The sequence below is a fragment of the Strongylocentrotus purpuratus genome, unplaced genomic scaffold (assembly GCF_000002235.5).
Source record: "Strongylocentrotus purpuratus isolate Spur 01 unplaced genomic scaffold, Spur_5.0 spur5_scaffold_16, whole genome shotgun sequence".
NCBI classification, from domain to species: Eukaryota; Metazoa; Echinodermata; class Echinoidea; order Camarodonta; family Strongylocentrotidae; genus Strongylocentrotus; species Strongylocentrotus purpuratus.
Genome location: NW_022145601.1, coordinates 6,687,867 through 6,709,134, shown reverse-complemented (window position 1 = coordinate 6,709,134; position 21,268 = coordinate 6,687,867). Strand labels below are relative to the sequence as shown.

Below are 21,268 nucleotides of genomic sequence, written 5' to 3'. Positions count from 1 at the left end.
TTCCTTTTCTCACTCTTTCTCTTGCAAAAAACTCTATGTAGAGGTTGATAATGTTACATTGATGATAATGAGAATATTTAATTTAGACATGTCCTGTCACATCACCAGATTGAGGACATAACGCACATGAACCCAGGTCTGAGTTCTGCTGCATATTATTGCCCCACTGTGACGCTAAGTGATGAGTTCGACATAACGATGGCCTCTGAGGCATTAAGATACAAGGTATACCGAACACGATTACTCCTGGAAACGTTTTAATGCCATTTTTGCGTTCTTTAAACTGAAATTAACTGTTTGTCACAATTTTTTAAGAAATCCTTTATTTTCATCAGTAATGAGCACTCTCATATCAATATGATAAATAGTTTGGTCGTGCTGACGAGGAAAAAACCCACGTGAATACAATGAACGTTGGAGTCAAAATGATATAGATTCATATAAAAGCGTGTTTTAAAAGCATGTATACTATAAACAGTATTTCGCATTCTATATTTAGAAATTATTTTGAATTTGAATTTATTAACAACAACATATCACAACAATGACAGTACATATGAACAATCATACAATGCAAAGAATAAATACTGATACATGTATAGATAAAATAAAAGTAATGCTGATTGAACAGTAATGGTTTAAAAACGATATTTAGACATAGCTCTGCATACTATTAAATGTACAAAAGATATATACGTAAATATGTGTATTACTGTAAAGTTGTTTATGGGAGCTAGAATAGAGCACAAGTGCTAGTCGAGCTTTGTTCCATTCTTTGGCAAGAATTTTTAAAAACATTTGTTAATAAATATGATTGTAAAACTTTTGTTCGTCTTTCTTTATCTAGTCTTTCCTTGCTCTTAATGCCTAAGTCACACCTTTGCGTATTTAGCTTGCGTATTGCTGCATATTTATGGCAAGCCGTTTTAACATTTATTCTTATTTCTTGATATCGAGTATTACCATTGCTTTACAACAGAAAATCATTTCTTGATATCAAGAAATAGGAATAAATGTTAAAAGGCTTGCCATAAATACACAGCATTACGCAAGTCAAATACGCGAAGGTGTGACTGAGGCATAACCACACCCATTTCCCTCAGGTTGTTCTCTCTATCTCTCTCTTTTCTCTTTCTCTCTCTTTCTCTTTCTCCCTTCTCTTTCTTTTACAAAACAATTCTACGAAGAGGTTGGTAATGTGTCATTGATGACAATGAGAATATTTAAATTAGACATGTCGTCTATACTTGTATACAAATATTATACAGATATTGATTACCTAGAGGGTCAATATAACATTTGAGATGCTCGAGGGACATTATATTTTTCCGAAGCGCATAGCGCTAAGGAAAACTATAGTATTCCGAGATATAATATAACTTCCCAAGGGAAATGAAATGTTACAGTGTTCCCGAAGGAAAGAGTCAATATATGTTATATTATGATGACCTTTATTAGATACAAAACAAGATGCAGTCTCTTCTGTGTGTGCAATTTTACCGGCACGAGAGCTGCAGTACTTGGTTCTGGTCCTGGTCCTGCATGGACTAGCCTCTAGTATTACTAATAATATCGGGATGAATGCTAGCAGAAGTGGATGGTGCTGTAGGACATTAACAAAATGTCAAAACCGAAAGCACTCACCTTTTTAAAATGTCTCTGCAATCCATATCACAGTGTTATCATGGAACGCTCACTGTACAATTCACCATTCGATCTAGAACCTCCGCATTAAATGATGAAAGGCTGAAAAGTAAACTTACTCACTAACTCAGTTCAGTTGCTATACATGTTTCTGAAATTGTTGTAAATCCTGTATTCACTGGAAGCTTGCAGCACATTCTCAGCTACATTGGTGACTTTCTTAGTATTTTTCATCAATTTTTCGTCAAATTCTTCCTCACGGCTCGTTTAAGCTGCTATTTTGACGAAAATAATTTTGTTGCAATTTCATATTTCGCGCTGCAATATAATGCAATGCGTGTATATTTGTGTGCGAAGCGGCGGTGTACGTGTGAAGTGCATTGAACTTGTCGAGTGAGCTTGAGGTATTACGTAAATTACGTCATACCTCTGGATATAATGACGCAGTTTACGTCATACCTCTGAATATAACGCTTCTCATCCTTGTAGCGATGGTCATGTGACAGCATTTTGACCAATCGCGCATTAGTATCGATATAGGTCATTTACTATATAATACTATTCACCTTATTCATCCTGTCCTGTCACACCACCAGATTGAGGAGCTAAAGCACGATACGGTAAAACTGGGTTCTGCTGCATCCTCTCATTACGCGAGAGGTCTCTGCTCCATGCCAAATCTTCGATCACTGTATCTGTACAATGTGAAGCTGAGTGATGAGTTCTACTCGACGATGGCCTCTGAGGCATCAAGTTCAAAGGTATACCAAACCCGATTTCTATTGAAAAAGATTTCTTGCCAGTTTTGCATTCTTCGTACTCATTTCATGGGGTAACTGTTTTGTTAAACACTTTTTTAAAAGACATCATTTATTTTCATAAGTTACGAGTACTCTCATATCAATATTAGTCTTTTTACAAAAAGTTTGGCCATGCTGACAAGACAATAAATCACGTGAATACATTGAACTTTGGTTTCATAATAATAATATAGATTCATATAATAGCGTGTTTTAAAAGCACGTATTTTATAAATAGTATTTCGCATTCTATATTTAGAAATTATGTAATTTTTTCAGTAGTTTCAGGAAGTTAAGTCTACATGTGCATTGCAAATAGACAGACATAACACTTTAATTCTGCTTGAACAGACCACGGGCTATCTTTTCTAACTATCTAGAATTAATCACATTTGATTGTTTTTCTTTATCTCTTCTTTCCTTGCTCTTACCACACCCATTTCCTTCGTGTTTTTCTCTCTATCTCTCTCTGCCTCTCATTATTTTTCTGTCTCTGTCCCAGGCTCTTTCTCTCCCTTCTCTTTCTCTTGAAAAAAGTCTATGTAGAGGTTGATAATGTTACATTGATGACAATGAGAATATTTAAATAAGACATGTCGTCTATACTTGGTGATACTATTCACCTTATTCATCCTGTCCTGTCACACCACCAGATTGGGCAGGTAACGCACGATACGGCAAAACTGGGTTCTGCTGCATCCTCTCATTACGCGAGAGCTCTCTGCTCTATGCCAAATCTTCGATCACTGAATCTCGACTGTATGAAGCTGAGTGATGAGTTCTACTCAACGATGGCCTCTGAGGCATCAAGATCAAAGGTATACCAAACACGATTTCTATTGGAAGCGATTTGTTGCCAGTTTGGTATTCTTCAAACTTAACTTATGGGGTAACTGTTTTTGTTAAAACCTTTTAAGAAGACATCATTTATTTTCATCAGTTACGAGTACTCTCATATCAATATTACAAATAGTTTGGCCATGCTGACAAGGAAATAAATCACGTGAATACAAATGAACTTTGGTGTCATAATGGGGTCAAGGACATCTACCCCCTGGACAACCACACCCCGGATAACCACCCCTAGGATAACCGCCCTCTAGGACAACAATCCCATGGGGCAACCACCCTCTAGGACAACTACCCCCGGACAACTATCCCCCAGAAAACTACACCAGGAAAACTACCCCCGGAAATCTACTCCCAGACAACTACCCCCAAGAACAACCAACTCCCCGGACAACTACCCCCAGACAACTAATTGTCTTTCTTTATCTTGTCTTTTCTTGCTCTTATATATACCACACCCATTCCCCTCAGGTTCTTCTCTCTATCTCTCTCTGCCTTTCATAATGTCTCTGTCTCTGTCCCAGTCTCTCGCTCTCTCGCTCTTTCTCTCCCTTCTCTTTCTCTTGCAAAAAATAAAAGTCTATGTAGAGGTTGATAATGTTACATGGATGACAATGAGAATAATTAAATTAGACATGTCGTCTATACTTGGTAATTCTATTCACCTTCTTCATCCATCCTGTCCTGTCACATCACCAGATTAAGAGGCTACAGCACTGGAACACGGATATGAGTTCTGCTTCACTGCATATGCCCTATGTGACGCTGAGTGATGAGTTCCACTCAACGATAGCCTTTGAGGCATTAAGATCAAAGGTATACCAAACATGTTCACCAAAAACATAATTGCAATGAGGGGTAATTTTTAGATACTATATGTTATAACAAAGTAGTCGTGTACAATCTTATGCTTTTGTTTTAGTTCTCATTTACATATTTCGTATTGCATGACTTATTGTTTATTTAGAAAGGTGTTGTAAATGTTTTATATTATGTTTTATATATCGATTGTTGCATTACATTGTAAAGTGATTATAACTATGTCTATAAACAGAATATTGATGTACATCAATGATGTTTAATAAATACAATACAATACATGATATCTATTGGAAATTATTTAATGCCATTTTTGTGTTCTTTAAACTATAGTTATGGGTAACTATTTTTTCACAAGTTTTGAGAGATAATTTATTTTCATCAGTTATGAGCACTCACACTATCAATTAAATAAATAGTTTGGTCATGCTGGCGAGGAAATAAATCACGTGAATACAATGAACGTTGGTATCATAATGATGTAGATTCATATAAAAGCGTGTTTTAAAAGCACATAATCTACTAATATTATTTCGCATTCTGTATCTATAAATTATGTAAATTTTGTCAGTAGTCGCAGAAAGTTAATTTTACATGTGCATTGTAAATAGACAGACATAACACTTTTATTTTGCTAGAACAGATACGGTCTCTCTTTTCCAACTATCTAGAATTAATCACATTTGTTTGTCTTTCTTTATTTCTTCTTTCCTTGTTCTTCCCACACCCTTTCCATTTCCTTTGGGTTTTCTCTCTCTGCCTCTCATCATTTCTCTGTCTCTGTCCCAGTCTCTCTCTCTCTCTTTCTCTCGTTCTCTCCCTTCTCTTTCTCTTGCAAAAAAAAAGTAAAGCACCCTGACACTTGCACGATTTCGGTTCACGCATGGTTCGCGCATTGTTTCGTTCTTGCCACAACGGAAAGCGTTTGCGGAACATGCGGGAAAAGGCTTGAATTCGTGGCAGAATTTCAAAATGTTCAAAATTTTGGCACGACAAATTTGGTGGACGACTTTCGTGAACACTTCGCGAACTATGCGTATTATATACGTATCCTACCCTTGTCGGTACTGACCGGTGCGTGCCAATGCCCGAGTAGCACGCATATTTACGACCAGTTCACGACGGATTTACGAATAAATTGCTCATAATTTGCGCATCGGCAGCGCATCGACTGCGCATACTTCCCGCATCGGCTGCGCATACTTCCTGCACAGTTTTCATATTATTTGCGCAAGGTCTACGCATGCGCATGCGACGGCCTAGAAAATAAAGGAAAAATGACAAGAAAAAGTGACCGCTGAAAGCCTCTCGGGCCAATCGTTAAAAATTTCCTGGATTAAGACATTGGTAATTGGCTCAATAGATAGCAATATCCTCTGTCTTTTGCAATCTCTCTTGCCTGAACTGCAAGATTTAAAATTGTATATGGGAAACAATTATTTTCGGGAACTGGCAGGTAAAACAAAGAACCTTTTTGGAAAGAAATGTTCATGGCTTATAAAACGCTCTTGTCCATGCATGGTGAAAACATTTTATTCCAACCCTTATGGAATAATGATAACATTAAAATAGGCAATATCCCAATATATAGTTTAAAATTGTGTAAAAAGGGAGTTCGTTTTGTTAATGATATTTTAGAGACAAATGGTGATATTTTTTTTCTTTCTCTGGAACATTTCCAAGAAAAGTGTAATATTCAAATAATTTATTTATTATCTTGGTTTACACGATGCAAATAGAGAATGGTTTAACAATTGTACTATTTTTCACAAGGTGCCACAACCCCTTTCACCCAGATACAATGGCATTTGTTTTGAAACGTATTAAAGCCGATGTTCACATATCTATGCAACTTTATTAAAGAGAAGGAAAGGAGTATGTAAACGTTTTCTTAAATGGAAATGTATTTTCAACCTGAATGAAAAGAGTTGAGAAACATAATTGTCCCATTGGATTGAATTGTACCCTTGATGTGGGCTTACGATGGTTTCGGTTTAAGGTTTTGCAACGTATATTATATACGAACGATCTACTAATGAATTTAGTCCCAAGAAAATAATGTACATTTTTTAAAGAACAGATTGAAACAGTTATACAGTGATTGTACGCATCTAAAACATATTTGGGATAGGTTGGAGCATTGGATATAATACTGGAACCGGAAATAAATTACCATTTTCATTACAAGATTAACTATTTGGTTAAGAGGTTCAAATAATTATTCATTGAATTGTATGTTGATTGTGGTGCGACAGATGGTGTATACTTGCAAAATAAAGAAACAACTGCCCGAGTTTGATAATATTAAAGTTTCGATTATAAATTATTTCAAAAACAAAAAGTATATTGCAGATTCGAATTGTAGAAATAATTAATTCACAAGAAAATGGTTTCAATTCAGGAATTTGTTTACATAAAATGATATTTATCTCTATTTTCTTCTTTCCATGAGTGCCAAAAATGAATTATTAAACATTTGTTAGTTTTCTGTTGAATCAACAGTTCATCTTGAGAAGCCAATTTTATTTATGTTATACATGTTAATTATCTTGAATATATATTTATTAATTTGTTGCAAATGAAACTCAATAAAATCCCTGTGGAGGGAAACATATGGAGAAAAAAAAAATCTCGTGACAATGCGTGAATAATGGCGTGAACAATACGTAACTATGGCGTAAGTATTGTGTTTGCTATTTTGATGACCAATTCATTTTGCTACCAAGTTCACTTTCCCACGGCTTAGTGTCTAGATCCTTACTCCCCATTTAATCCATGCGTACATAAACACCAGCTACATCCAGCTGTGTCTATACCACCCTGTATATTATGATGTTATGTAACCAAGATTGAGATGCTGTATATACATGAGGAGTTGAGACGAGAATAAAGCACTGTTGCATTCAGACACCAAGCAATCGAGTCATGCCTGATATATAGTCAAGTTGTTATAGCACAGAATAGAAGAACACAAAAGTAAGTATGGCGTAAGTATGGCGTAAGTAGGACGTAAGTATGTCGTGACGGGACAATGCTTATCATGTTGTTACGCATTGCACGAACGATACACGGTCTTCGTGCAACTAAATGTCATGCACTGTCACGCCTCAATGCGGGGCAATGCGAGAGCCAAAATTCGTGAAAGTGTCAGGGTGGCTTAGGTTGATAATGTTACATTGATGACAATGAGAATATTTAAATTAGATATGTCATCTATACTTGATAATACTATTCAACTTATTCATCCTGTCCTGTCACATCACCAGATTGAGGAGCTGGAGCACGAGACGGCAAAACTGGGTTCTGCTGCATCCTCTCATTTCGCGAAAGGTCTCTGCTCCATGCCAAATCTACGATCACTGAATCTGAACCGTGTTACGCTGAGTGATGAGTTCTACTTGACGATGGCCTCTGAGGCATCAAGATCAAAGGTATACCAAACACGATAACTATTGGAAACGATTTGTTGCCACTTTTGCATTCTTCGAACTCAACTTATGGGGTAACTGTTTTTGTTAAAACTTTTAAAAAAGACATTATTTATTTTCATCAGTTACGAGTACTCTCATATCAATATTACCAATAGTTTTGCCATGCTAACAAGGAAATATATCACGTGAATACAATTAATTTTGGTCTCATAATGATATAGATTCTTATAAATGCGTGTTATAAAAGCATATATTCTATGAATAGTATTTCGCATTCTATATTTAGAAATTATGTATATTTTATCAGAAGTCGCATGAAGTTAATTTTGCATGGACATTTGTAATTGACAGACAAAACACTTTTATTTTGCTAGAACAGACACGGTTTCCCTTTTCTAACTATCTAGAATAAATCACATTTGTTTTTCTTTCTTAATCTCGTCTTTCCTTGCTCTTTCCACATCCATTTCCCTCGGGGTTTTCTCTCTATCCCTCTTTCTCTCTCATTATTTATCTGTCTCTGTCCCAGTTCTTCTCTCTCTCTCTATCTTTCCCTTATATTTATCTTGCAAGAAAGTCTATATAGAGGTTGATAATGTTACATTGATGATACTTAGAATATTTAAATCAGACATGTCGTCTATACTTGATAATATTATTCACTGTATTCAACCTGTCCTGTCACACCACCAGATTAAGAACCTAACGCACGAGAATGCAGATCTGGGTTCTGTTGCATCGTCTCATTACGCGAGAGGTCTCTGCTCCATGCCAAATCTTCGATCACTGCGTCTCGACAGTGTGAAGCTGAGTGATGAGTTCTACTCGACGATGGCCTCTGAGGCATCAAGATCAAAGGTATACCAAACACGATTTATATTGGAAACGATTTGTTGTCAGTTTTGCATTCTTCGAACTCAAAAGGAATAAATCACGTGAATACAATGAAATTTGGTGTCATAATGATATAGATTCTTGTAAAAGCGTGTTTTAAAAGCACGTATTCTATAAATAGTATTTCGCATTCTATATTTAGAAATTATGTACATTTTGTCACTAGTCGTAGGGAGTTTATTTTACATGTGCATTGTAAATAGATAGACAACACTTTTATTTTGCTAGAACAGACACGGTTTCTCTTTTCTTACTATCTAGAATTAATCTCATGTGTTTGTCTTTCTTTATCTCGTATTTCCTTGCTCTTACCACACCCATTTCCCTTGTGCATTTAGCCCGTCTCTCCCTCTCTATATCTCTGTCTCTGTCGCCCTCTGTCTCTCTCTCTCTCCTTTCTCTCTCTTTCGACCTTTTCTCTTTTTTTTGCTTTAAACGTCTTAGTATAGGTTAACGATGTTACATGAATGACAAATGAAACATATTTAAATAAAAAATGTCGTCTATACTTGACATTACTGTTCGCCATATTCAACATGTCCTGTCACATCACCAGATTGAGACGCTAAATCACATGACGGCAGACCTGGGTTCTACTGCATCCTCTCATTACGCGAGAGGTCTCTGCTTCATGCCGAATCTTCGATCATTAAATCTGTTCAGTGTGAAGCTGAGTGATAAGTTCTACTCAACGATGGCCTGTGAGGCATCACAATCAAAGGTATACCCAAACACGGTTTGTACTGGAAACAATTTTTTTTTCCAAAATATTTTTACATTCTTCAAATTCCATATATGGGTCAACTTTTTTTTCACACTTTTTATAAAAAAAAAATCAATTATTTTATTTGTCACGAGCACTTTTGTATCAATATAATAAATTGTTTTGCCTTTCTGACAAGGAAACAAATCAAATGAATAGAATGAACTTTCGTGTTATAATAATATAGATTCATAAAAAATGTGTATAAAAGTGCTTATCCTATAAAATGGAAGACGCATTTCTAAAAATAAATTTCTTATAATATGCCAATTGTCGCAGGAACTTAATGTTACATGTGTATTGTAAATAGACGGATATAACACTTTTATTCTGCTTGAACAGACATGCTATCTCTGTTATATCTATCTATAATTAATCACGTATGTTTGTCCTTCTTCATCTCGTCTTTTTTGCTCTTACCCGACCAATTTCCCTTGGCTTTTTTTCTCTCTATCTCTCTCTATCCTGGTTTCTCTCGCTCCCTCTCTCCCTCTCTCTCTCCCTCTCTTCCCTTTCCCTTCCTTTAAAAGTCTAGGTAGAGGTTAATATCGTTACATTAATTACAGTAAGAATATTTAAACAAGAAATGTCTTCTATATATACTTGATAATACTGTTCAACCTATTCAACCTGTCCTGACACATTACCAGATTGAGGGGCTATATCACTACAACGCGGATCTGGGTTTTGCTGCATCCTCTCATTACGCGAGAGGTCTCTGCTTAATGCCAAATCTTCGATCACTGAAACTGGCCGATGTGAAGCTGAATGATAAGTTCTACTCGTCGATGGCCTCTGATGCATCAAAATCAAAGGTATATCCAAACACGATTTCAATTTGGAACGATTTGTTTCGCAATAATTTCGCATTTTACAAATTCGACAAATGCGGTAACTGTTTTCTTCACACTTTTTAAAAATTAATCATATATTTTTATTAGTCACGAGTACTTGTAACAATATGATGAAAGTTTTGCCATGCCGACAAAGAAACAAATCAAGTGAATAGAATGAACTTTCGTGTCATAATAATATAGACTCACAAACAAGCGTGTATAAAAGTGCTTATCATATAAAATGAAAGACACATTTTTAAAAAGAAATTTCTTATAATTTGCCAATAGTCGCAGGAACTTAATGTTACATGTGTATTGTAAATATACGGATATGACAATTTTATTCTGCTTGAACAGACACGGTCTCTCTTCCAACTATCTATAATTAATCACATTGTTTTGTCTCTCTTTAACTCGTCTTTCTTTTCTCTTACCACACCCATTTCTCTTGGGTTTTTCTTATCTCTCTCTGCCTCTCAATGTGCCTCTGTCTCTGTCCCGGTCTCTCTCTTTTTTCTTTTCCTTGCTTTTAAAGTCTAAGTAGAGGTTAATAATGTTACATAAATGACAATAAAATATATTGATATCAGACATGTCGTCTATATTTGATAATACTAATCACTCTATTTAACCTGTCCTGTTCAATCACCAGATTGAGACGCTAAGGCACCGTGATGCAGATCTGGGTTCTGCTGCATCCTCTCATTACGCGAGAGGTCTCTGCTCCATGCCAAATCTTCGATCACTGGAGCTGGACTGTGTGAAGCTGAGTGATGAGTTCTACTCGACGATGGCCTCTGAGGCATCAAGATCAAAGGTATACCAAACACGATTTCTATTGGAAACGATTTGTTGCCACTTTTCCATTCTTCAAACTCATCTTAATTGGGGGGGGGGGGGGGGGGGGTAGCTGTTTTTCACTTTAAAAAAACCCGCGTCATTGATTTTCATCAGTTACAAGCCCTCTCATATCAATTTAATAAACAGTTTGGCCATGCACACAAGGTAATCAATGATGTGAATACGATGAACTTTGGTGTCATAATGTTATAGACTAATAAAAAAAAAATCGTGTTTTAAAAGCACGTATCTTAAAGAAAGTATTTCAAAATCTATATTTAGAAAATATTTACATTTTGTCAGTAGTCACAGGAAGTAAGTCTTACATGTGTATTGTTAACAGAGGGATATAACACTTTTATTCTGCTTGAAAAGACACGGTCTCTCTCTTCTAACTATCTATAAGTGATGACCTTTTTTTTCCTCATCTTGTCTTGCTTTTCTGTTACTATACCCCATTTCCCTTCGGGCATTTTTCTCTCTATCCCTCTCTATCTCTCTCTCTGTCTCTGTTTCCGTCCCCCTCTCTCTCTATCTCTCTCTCTATCTTGTTATAAAAGTCTAAGAAGATATTAATGATGTTACATTAATGACACTAAGAATTTTTTAATCAGACATGTCGTCTATTTTTGATAATACTATTCACTATATTCAACCTGTCCTGTCACATCACCAGATTGAGGAGCTAGAGCACAGGACGGCAGATCTGGAACCTGCTGCATCCTCTCATTACGCCAGAGGTCTCTGTTTCATGCCGAATCTTCGATCACTAAATCTGTTCAGTGTGAAGCTGAGTGATAAGTTCTACTCAACGATGGCCTCTGAGGCATCAAGATCAAAGGTATACCAAACACGATTTCAATTCGAAACGATTCGTTTCCAAATAGTTTCGCATTCTTCAAACTCAACTTATTGGGTAACTGTTTTTTTGGACACTTTAAAACAAATAAACATTTATTTTCATTAGTCACGAGCACTCTCATATCAATTCAATAAATAGTTTGGCTATGCTGACAAGGAAACAAACCATGTGAATAGAATAAACTTTGGTGTAATAATGATATGGATTCATAAAAAAGCGTGTATAAAAGTGCCTATCCTATAATAAAATTATTTAGCATTTATTACAAGAAATTTCTTATAGTTTGCCAAAAGTCACATGAAGTTTATGTTACATGTGCGTTGTAAATAAACGGTCATAACACTTGAACAGACACGGTCTCTTATTTTTAACTATCTATAATTAATCACATTTGTTTGTCTTTTTTTATCTCATCTTTCTTTTCTCTTACCACTCCCATTTCCCTTGGGTTTTAATTTCTATCTATGTCTCTCATTGTGCCTCTGTCTCTCTCCCGGTCTCTCTCTCTCTCTGTCTCCCTTCTCTTCCCCTTACTTGAAAAGTCTAAGTAGAGGTTGATAATGTTACATTGATGACAATAAAACAAAAAATTCAAATCAAGCATGTCGTCCATACTTGATGATACTATTCACTCTATTCAACCTGTCCTGTCACATCACCAGATTGAAAAGCTAAAGCATCATTACGCAGATGTGGGTTCTCGTGCATCCTCTCATTACGCGAGAGGTCTCTGCTTTATGCCAAATCTTCGATCACTGGAGCTGGATAGTGTGAAGCTGAGTGATGAGTTCTACTCGACGATTGCCTCTGAGGCATCAAAATCAAAGGTATACCCAAACATGATTTCAATTCGAAATAATTCGTTTCAAAATAGTTTTGCATTCTTCAAACTCAACTTATGTGGTCACTGTTTTTTTACACTTTAAACAAAAATAATAATAATTCATTTTCATTAGTCACGGGCACTCTTATATCAATTCAATAAATAGTTTGGCTATGCTGACAAGGAAACAAATCATGTGAATAGAATGAACTTTGGTGTAATAATGATATAGATTCATAAACAAAGCGTGCATAAAATTACGTATCCTATGAATAGTATTATGCATTTTCTAAAAAGAAATTACTTATATATATATATATAAAATTATATATATATATATATAGGATATTAATTTTACGTGTGCGTTGTAAAAAGACGGATATAACACTTTTATTTTGCTTGGACAGATACGGCCTCTCTTGCTTAACTATCTATGATTATTCACATTTGTATGTATTTCTTCATCTAGTTTTTCTTTTTTCTTACCACATCCATTTCCTTTCAGGTTTTTTTCTATCTCTCATTATGTCTCTGTGTCTGTCTCTCTCTCTCTCTCTCTGTCCCCCCTCCTCTTTCCCTTGCTTTGAAAGTCTAAGTAGAGGTTAATGATGATAAATTAATGAAAATGTTACGATTATTTGTGGATGCAGGACTTGGCAAACAGAACCCTAGTGTATTCAGATGTATATAACATAAAGAACCATGCACATACCTTCAACAGGTTTCTCCCTTTGTAAATTTCAATAGGCTTCTCGCGATATTAAAGCTTGACAGTCCTTTAAGTCTTGTTCAGACGATGGCAATTTTGGTCGGGTTAAGGTCGTGTTACGAGCTAGTCGGCGTAAAATAATATGGTGAGGTCGGCGTAAAGGTCGGAGTAGTGATCGTCTGAACGATGGTCGTGTTAGCTACGCATATTGCTCCGATTGTCTCATTTTCGCTCGCTGCAACATTGCCAGCACAAACTACTGACCTCCAGCTCCTGGACGGATCATCGTCCATTCCCATTCACTATACGTTACGTACTAAAAGGCTGTATTGTCTGACTGTTCATGAATATTCATGTTTTTGCTTACCTCGGCAAAATGTTTGCTTTTACTTAATGGAAAAATTACGGTTGGGGGTTGGATGAAATGGACATAAAGAACCAAGCAGAAGTGATATATGATAATTCATGCTGCTTATCCTTCGTGTGCTTGACCTATAATCTTAAAATCGCTTGGCAAACTGAGTCCAAAGTTCGACTTGTTTCACATGTGTATTATAGGCAATGACGAGTTTGCAACCTATTTTGATCAAATTACGGTGGGTGAACTTTCAAAAGTCAATGGGACATGAGGGTTCCAATGAAAGAGCTAGTGATAACGTACGTCGGGTGGATGTGCTTTTCATTAAAAAAAAGAAAGAGTTGTTAACGATTTTATTTGTAAATTCCATAGGCTAACATGTTAGGCTGCTGACTCTGACGATAGGGGGCTTTGTGAAATGAGACTAAACGGAGCTATATGCCTACCTTTACGCCGACCGATTTACTCCTGGCTTTTTCCGGGGTAACGCATTAACACGACCAGAGGGTAGCGTAAGTTTAAACGTGCTGATGCTCTCACTTGGCACTTGGAGTATATGTGACAAGTTCACGAGGGTTGTTTGTTTACAATCGAAACTGAAAATTAGATTTCGCACGGTTTAGATGCGGAAGGTGAGTTGAGGTCGACTAGTGCGGGCGCAACCACTTCCGGAAATTACGCTGAGTAAGACTGGGTCGATGGAAGGTTGTGTCAACTAAATCAAGTTGGTCCGAGTCAGAGGGTGTAGAAAACTAATGGTGTGAGTCAAATATTCTTGAGATATTTACTGCTTCAGGGATTAACTTACGCCGACTAGGAAGCCCCCGTCTGAACAATGTACTTGCTTGAACTCTTATGAACTTAGGATGCTGCACCCTGTCACACTCTCTCTCTTTCTTTCTTTCTCCCCCTCCTTCTTCCTGTTCTGTCACCTTTTCTACTTCACCTTCTTCCTTGTCTATCCTATTCTCTTCCCTTTTCCTTCTTTGTCCTTGCACTAAATTTGGTTTTGTTCCCTTTTTCATTCTTAAAAATTCTTGAATGTTCGATGAACACGAAAATGTGCATGTTTGTAGAAATTCACGTAAGGAACAATATGGTATTATAAGTTTGTCCTAATATGCAAACTGTTGTCGACATAACCTTATTAATTATGCAAAATGCAAATTTTATGCATTTTACAGAAAACTCTACTTATTTGTCTCTAGACCAGTGAAGAATTTTGAAAATGTGTGGAATAAAATGTTTCCTTCATTTCAAATTCATGAAGTTTCATTATTTTTTCTGAAATTTGAAAATGCATAGGTTAATTTGCATAAATAATGAACACGCAAATTATCTTTTTTGTTTCGTTGTTGTTGAAAGTATGTTTAGCACTGTAAGCAAAGCCAAAAACAACAATTTTACCCACTTTCTCACTGTAGAGTAAGATTTCTCCACTAACCTTCTGCATACCACTGCTCATATACAAAAAAAGTTCGAAATTCATCATTTTATTTTCTTATGTATTATATATTGTTTTTTTATTTCTTATTATATCCATTTTTTTTATTTGTAATGTATTCTTTTGTTCTCAAGTTACTTTGAGAAACATTATCAAAGCAATTTGATAACAATTCATATCTCCCACTTATGAAGAAATACATCTAAACCTGTATTCACATTTCTGCTTATACATGAATATATGCAATTATAACACTTTTTGATGACATGCGCATACTAATTGTTATGTAACGATGTAACACCTTATATAATATATATATATATATAGTATATCCGATTTCGACTAAAATGGTATCAAAATATGTGTAAGACTTGAGGACAAAAAAAAAAAATCATGAAACGACAATTTAAAATTCCAAGCGGCTGCGGCGCAATCTTCGAAAATGTGGAGGGGCAAGCCCCCCCCCCCCCAAGTACAGTAAGGGTTAAGATGTAATTAAGAATGAGTATTTTTCTACAATACTTTGATAATGATGTAATGTATATGTTCACTAAAAAGTATGTTCATCATTAAATAGTTGCAACTTTATTATTGTACCGATTTTTGGTTAAGCACTGCCTTGTATTTTTTATGTGTTATTATGTATGTAGGCCTAATATGAAAAAGTGTACAATAAAATTGAACCATTGAACCATAGAAAATATTTAAATTAGACATGTCGTCTATACGTGATCATACAATTCAATCTATTCAACCTGTCCTGTCACATCGTTAGATTGAAAAGCTATCGCACGAGAGAGTAGATCTGGGTTCTTCTGCATCCTCTCATTACGCGAGAGGTCTCTGCTCTATGCCAAATCTTCGATCATTGTATCTGGACAATGTGAAGCTGAGTGATGAGTTCTACTCAACGATGGCCACTGATGCATCAAGATCAAAGGTATACCAAACACGATTACAATTGAACGGATTTGTTTCTATATAATTTTTTCGTTCTTCAAATTCAACGTATGGGGTAACTGCATTTTTCATACTTTTTAAAAAGAATTCATATATAAACATTAGTCACGAGCACTCTCATATCGATATAATAAATTGTTTGGCCATGCTGACAAGGATATAAATCCTGTGAATAGAATGAACTTTGGTGTCATAATGATATAGATTCATAAAAAAAAGCCTTTATAAAATTAATTATCCTATGAATATAATATTTCTCATTTTTCGAATGAAATAACTCATAGGTTGCCGATAGTGGCAGGAAATTAATTTAACTATCTTTAATTAATCAAATTTGTTTGCCGTTCCTAATCTCGTCTTTTTTTTTCTCTTTTCACACCCATTTCCCTTCGGGTTTATTCTCTATATCTCTCTCCGTCTCTCATTATGGCTCTGGGTCTGTCCCAGTCTCTCTAGTTCTCCCTTCTCTTTACCTTACTTTAAGACCCTAAGTAGAGGTTAATGATCTTACATTAATCACAATAGAAAATATTTAATTTGACATGTCGTCTTTACTTTATATTACTATTCACTCTATTCAACCTTTCCCGTCACATCACCAGATTGAGGAGCTAAACCACAGAACGGCAGATGTGGATTCCGCTGCTTCCTCTCATTACGCGAAAGGGCTCTGCTCTATGTCAAATCTTCGATCACTGCATCTGGACGATGTGAAGCTGAGTGATGACTTCTACTCGACGATCTCCTCTGAGGCATCAATATCAAAGGTATACCAAACACGATTTCAATTGGAAAGCGATTTGCTGCCAGTTTTGCATTCTTGAAACTGAACTTTTGGGATAACTGTTTTTTCACACTTTTTTAAAAGACCTCATGTATTTGTATTAGTTAGGAGCACTTCTTATATCAATAAATTAAAAAAAAATTGGCCATGCTAACAAGGTAATAAATCCCGAGAATAAAATGAAATTAGGTGTCATAATGATATAGATTCATATAAAAGCGTTTTTTAAAAGCACATATCATGAGACATATCATATAAATAGTAGTTCGCGTTCTATAATGAGAAATTATTTACATTTTGTCAGCAGTCGCAGGAAATTTATTTTACATGTGCATTGTAAATAGACTGAAAAACACTTTTCATCGGCTTAAACAGACACGGTCTCTCTTTTATAACAATCTATAATTAATTACATTTGTTTGTCTTTCTTCATCTCGTCTTTCTTTGCTCTTACCAAGCCCATTTCTCACGGTTTTTTTCTTTATATCTCTATGTCTCTCATGATGTTTCTGGCCATGTCCCGATCTATCTCTCTCACTTCTATCTCTTTCCTTTGCTTTAATAATGTAAGTAGAGGTTAATGATATTATATTAATATCCATAGACAATATTTAAATTAGACACTTCGTCTTTACTTCATAAAACTATTCACTCTATTCAACCTGTCCATTCACATCACCAGATTGAGAAGCTAAAGCACAAGACGGCAGATCTGGGTTCTCATGCATCCTCTCATTACGCGAGAGGTCTCTGCTCTATGCCAAATCTTCGATCACTTGGTCTGAACATTGTGAAGTTGAGTGATGAGTTCTACTCAACGATGGCCACTGAGGCATCAAGATCAAAGGTATACCCAAACAGTATTTCAACTGGCATATATATTTACCTTGTCATTAGAAACTGGCAAGGTTCCAGATGAAATAAAGAAACTTTGAAATCTATAGATCAGGGGAAAGTAACTCTGGGTTCATCGATTTAAAAAAAAAGCATTGACACAATTAATCATAATATTTTACTAGGTAAACTATCTAGTTATGGCATTCGACGATTACCTCTTGAATGGTTTGAGGACTATCTCAGTAACCGATTTCAGTTTGTTCAGTGTGGTCAAACGTTATCTGAAAGAAAGAAGATAAGATGTGGTGTTCCAAAAAAAAAGGATCAGTATTAGGGCCAACTCTGTTTTGGATCTATATAAATGATTTGCCAACAGTTACTGATTACTTAATTTTCGGCTGTTTGCCGATGATTCCAACCTATTTCATACTTTTCCTGATGACCAGGGTGAAATTGATGTAAATGAAGTGAATAACAACATACAAAAGATACATAAATAGTGCATTGCTAACAAACTTTCAATTAAATCAATGAAAACTAATTTCATTTTAATAATTAGTAGGAGGAACAAAAAAGGTATGAATTGTAAACTGAAAATTGCTGGCGAGGAAATTAAAGAGGTTGATGTTGCCACTTTTGTTGGGATTCACATTGATAGACATTTGTCTCGGAATAGTCATATTTGTTTCGTAAATCAGTGTATTAGAAAGAAAGTTGGGGTGCTATTTAGATCGCGACATTTTGTTCCTAGCCGTACTCTGATATTATTATATAAAGCATTTATAAAACCACACATTTCATACTGAATAGAAGTGGGGAAGGACTTATAAGACTAGCCTGAGAAGTATATTGTATTCGCAGAAAATGGCAGTTAGTGCTATAACATAATAGTGAATGGAGAACTCCTACAGCTCCATTATTTAAAAGATTGCGAATCCTAAATGTGTATAATTTACATGATTTATCAATTTATACTTTCATGTTTGATCTATTCAATGATACTTTGCCTCATATTTTGACAGAGTACTGTGACATTATAGAGCATAGATATTCCACAAGACAAAACTAAGGTGGACAATTACGTCTTCCAAAATTTAGAACGACACAAGGTCAATTTTCATTGTCTTTTGTGGGCAGTGAATTTTGAAATAGATTACCCATTAGCGCTTAGAGACTTCGGTGGTAAGCGCTTTATAAGCAACGTTGTTATTGTTTATTATTATTAATGTCAGATCAATAAGGTCTAGAAATAGGTTTCGGAATTCTGTAAAAAGTCATTTGTTGAACAAGTTATGAATGATATCAAGTCATATAATCTGCATAGTTATGTACACAAATTATATTCTACATTGTATTCTTAATTTTTAAAGTATCGATTGTAATTGTAAATTCATTATTTTTTGTTGTGTTACGTTTTCTAAGCTGATTGCACCAAAATACTTTGTTTAGCTGTTTAAGGGGTTAGGCTCGACTAGCTATTATCTGGCCCCTTTTACCAACCAATAGTTTTTCTTCTTGTATGAAATGTATTGCTGTAATGCTGTTGGTAAATAAATCAAATCAAATCAAATTCGAAACGATTTGTTTCGAAAGAGTTTTGCATTCTTCAAATTTAACATGTGGGGCCACTGTATTTTCACACTTGATAAAAATAAATCATTTATAAACATAAGTCAAGAGTACTCTCATGTCAACAGTCTGGCCGTGCTGATATGGAAACAAATCATGTTATAGAATGAACGTTGGTGTCATAATGATATAGATTCATAAAAAAGCCTGCATAAGTTGACTTATGCTATGAATAGTATTTTTTCAAAAGAAATTACGTATAGTTAACCAATAGTGGCCGGAAATTAATTTTACATGTGCATTGTAAATAGACGGGTATAACACTTTATCCTGCTTGAACAGACACGGTATCTCTTGTGTCTACCTATCGATAATTATTCACCTTTGTTTGTATTTCTTCATCTCGTCTTTATTTTCTCTTACCACGCCCATTTCCCTCGGGTATTTTCTCATTATGTATCTGTCCCTTTCCCTGTCTCTCTCCCTCTCTCTCTCTGTCTCCCTTCACTTTTCCGTGCTTCAAAAGTCTAAGTAAAGGTTGATGATGTTACATTGATGACAAAAGAAAGTATTTAAGGTGGACATATCGCCTATACTTGATAATACTATTCACTCTATTCAACCTGTCCTGTCACATCACTAGATTGAGGAGCTATCGCACAAGACGGCGGATCTGGGTCCGGCTGCATCCTCTCATTATGCGAGAGGTCTCTGCTTCATGCCAAATCTTCGATCACTAAATCTCAACCATGTGAAGCTGAGTGATGAGTTCTACTCAACGATGGCCACTGATGCATTAAGATCAAAGGTATACCAAACACGATTTCTATTGGGAACGATTTGTTACCAGTTTTGCACTCTTCATACTCAACTTATGGGGTAACTGTTTTTTTTTAAATATTTGTTAAAGACATCATTTTTTTGTATAAGTTACGAGCACGCTCATATTGGTATTACAAATAGTTTGGCCATGCTGACAAGTACATAAATCAGTTGAATACAATGAAATTCGGTGTCAAAATGATATTGAGTCATATAAAAGCGTGTTTTTTTTTAAAAACGTATCCAATAAATAGTAGTTAACGTTCTATATTTAGATATTATTTACATTTTGTCAATAGTTCCAGAAAATTACCTTAAATATGCATTGTAATAAGACGGACATAAATAACAATTAAATTCTGCTTGAACAGACACGGTCTCTCTTTTCTAACTATCTATAGTTAATCACATTTGTATGTATTTCTTTATCTCGACTTTCTTTTCTCTTACCACACCCATTTCCCTTAGATGTTTTTCTCTCTATCTCTCTCTCTGTGCCTCTCATTATATCCCTGTCCCTGTCCCACTCTCTCTCTCTCTCCCTTCTTTTTCTCTTGGTTTAAAAGTGTAATCAGAGGTTGATAATGTTACATTAATGACAGTAAGAATATTATACTTTGACATGTCTTGTATACTTGATAAAACTATTCATTCTATTCAATCTGTTCTGTCACATCACCAGATTGAGAAGCTAAAGCATCATTCCGCAGATGTGGGTTCTGCTGCATCCTCTTATTACGCGAGAGGTCTCTGCTTCATGCCAAATCTTCGATCACTGAATCTGAGCAGTGTGAGGCTGAGTGATGAGTTCTTCTCAACGATGGCCACTGAGGCACCAAAATCAAAGGTTTTACCCGAACACGATTTCAATTGGAAACGATTTATAAACATAAGTCACGAGTACTCTCATACCAATATAATAAACAGTTTGGTCATGCTGACAAGGAATTAAATCTTGTGAATAGAATGAACTTGGGTGTCATACTGATATAGATGCATAAAACAGCGTGTGTAAAAGTACTTATCCTATAAATAGTAGTTCGAGTTCTATATTTAGAAATTATTACATTTTGTCAGTGGCTGCAGGAATTTAATTTACATGTGCATTGTAAAAAGAGGGACATATAGCCCTTTAATTCTGCTAGAACAGACCATGGTCTACCTTCTAACTATCTATAACTCATCACTTTTTTTTTAATCCATCTCGTCTTTCTTCGCTATTAC

General features: G+C 35.4%; 1 protein-coding gene across 1 annotated transcript in view; it reads left to right on the top strand.

Moving 5' to 3' along the window:
* LOC100889211 overlaps window positions 1-21,268 on the top strand; it is a 40,869-nt gene that overhangs the window by 4,761 nt on the left and 14,840 nt on the right. The window contains exons 3-15 of the mRNA XM_030986631.1: window positions 109-225; window positions 2,241-2,405; window positions 3,098-3,262; window positions 3,993-4,109; window positions 7,379-7,543; window positions 8,237-8,401; window positions 8,994-9,158; window positions 9,851-10,015; window positions 10,689-10,853; window positions 11,553-11,717; window positions 17,499-17,663; window positions 19,866-20,030; window positions 20,727-20,891. Of these exons, the coding sequence (XP_030842491.1) occupies window positions 109-225; window positions 2,241-2,405; window positions 3,098-3,262; window positions 3,993-4,109; window positions 7,379-7,543; window positions 8,237-8,401; window positions 8,994-9,158; window positions 9,851-10,015; window positions 10,689-10,853; window positions 11,553-11,717; window positions 17,499-17,663; window positions 19,866-20,030; window positions 20,727-20,891 (2,049 nt within the window). The remainder of the gene's footprint in view (window positions 1-108; window positions 226-2,240; window positions 2,406-3,097; window positions 3,263-3,992; window positions 4,110-7,378; window positions 7,544-8,236; window positions 8,402-8,993; window positions 9,159-9,850; window positions 10,016-10,688; window positions 10,854-11,552; window positions 11,718-17,498; window positions 17,664-19,865; window positions 20,031-20,726; window positions 20,892-21,268) is intronic.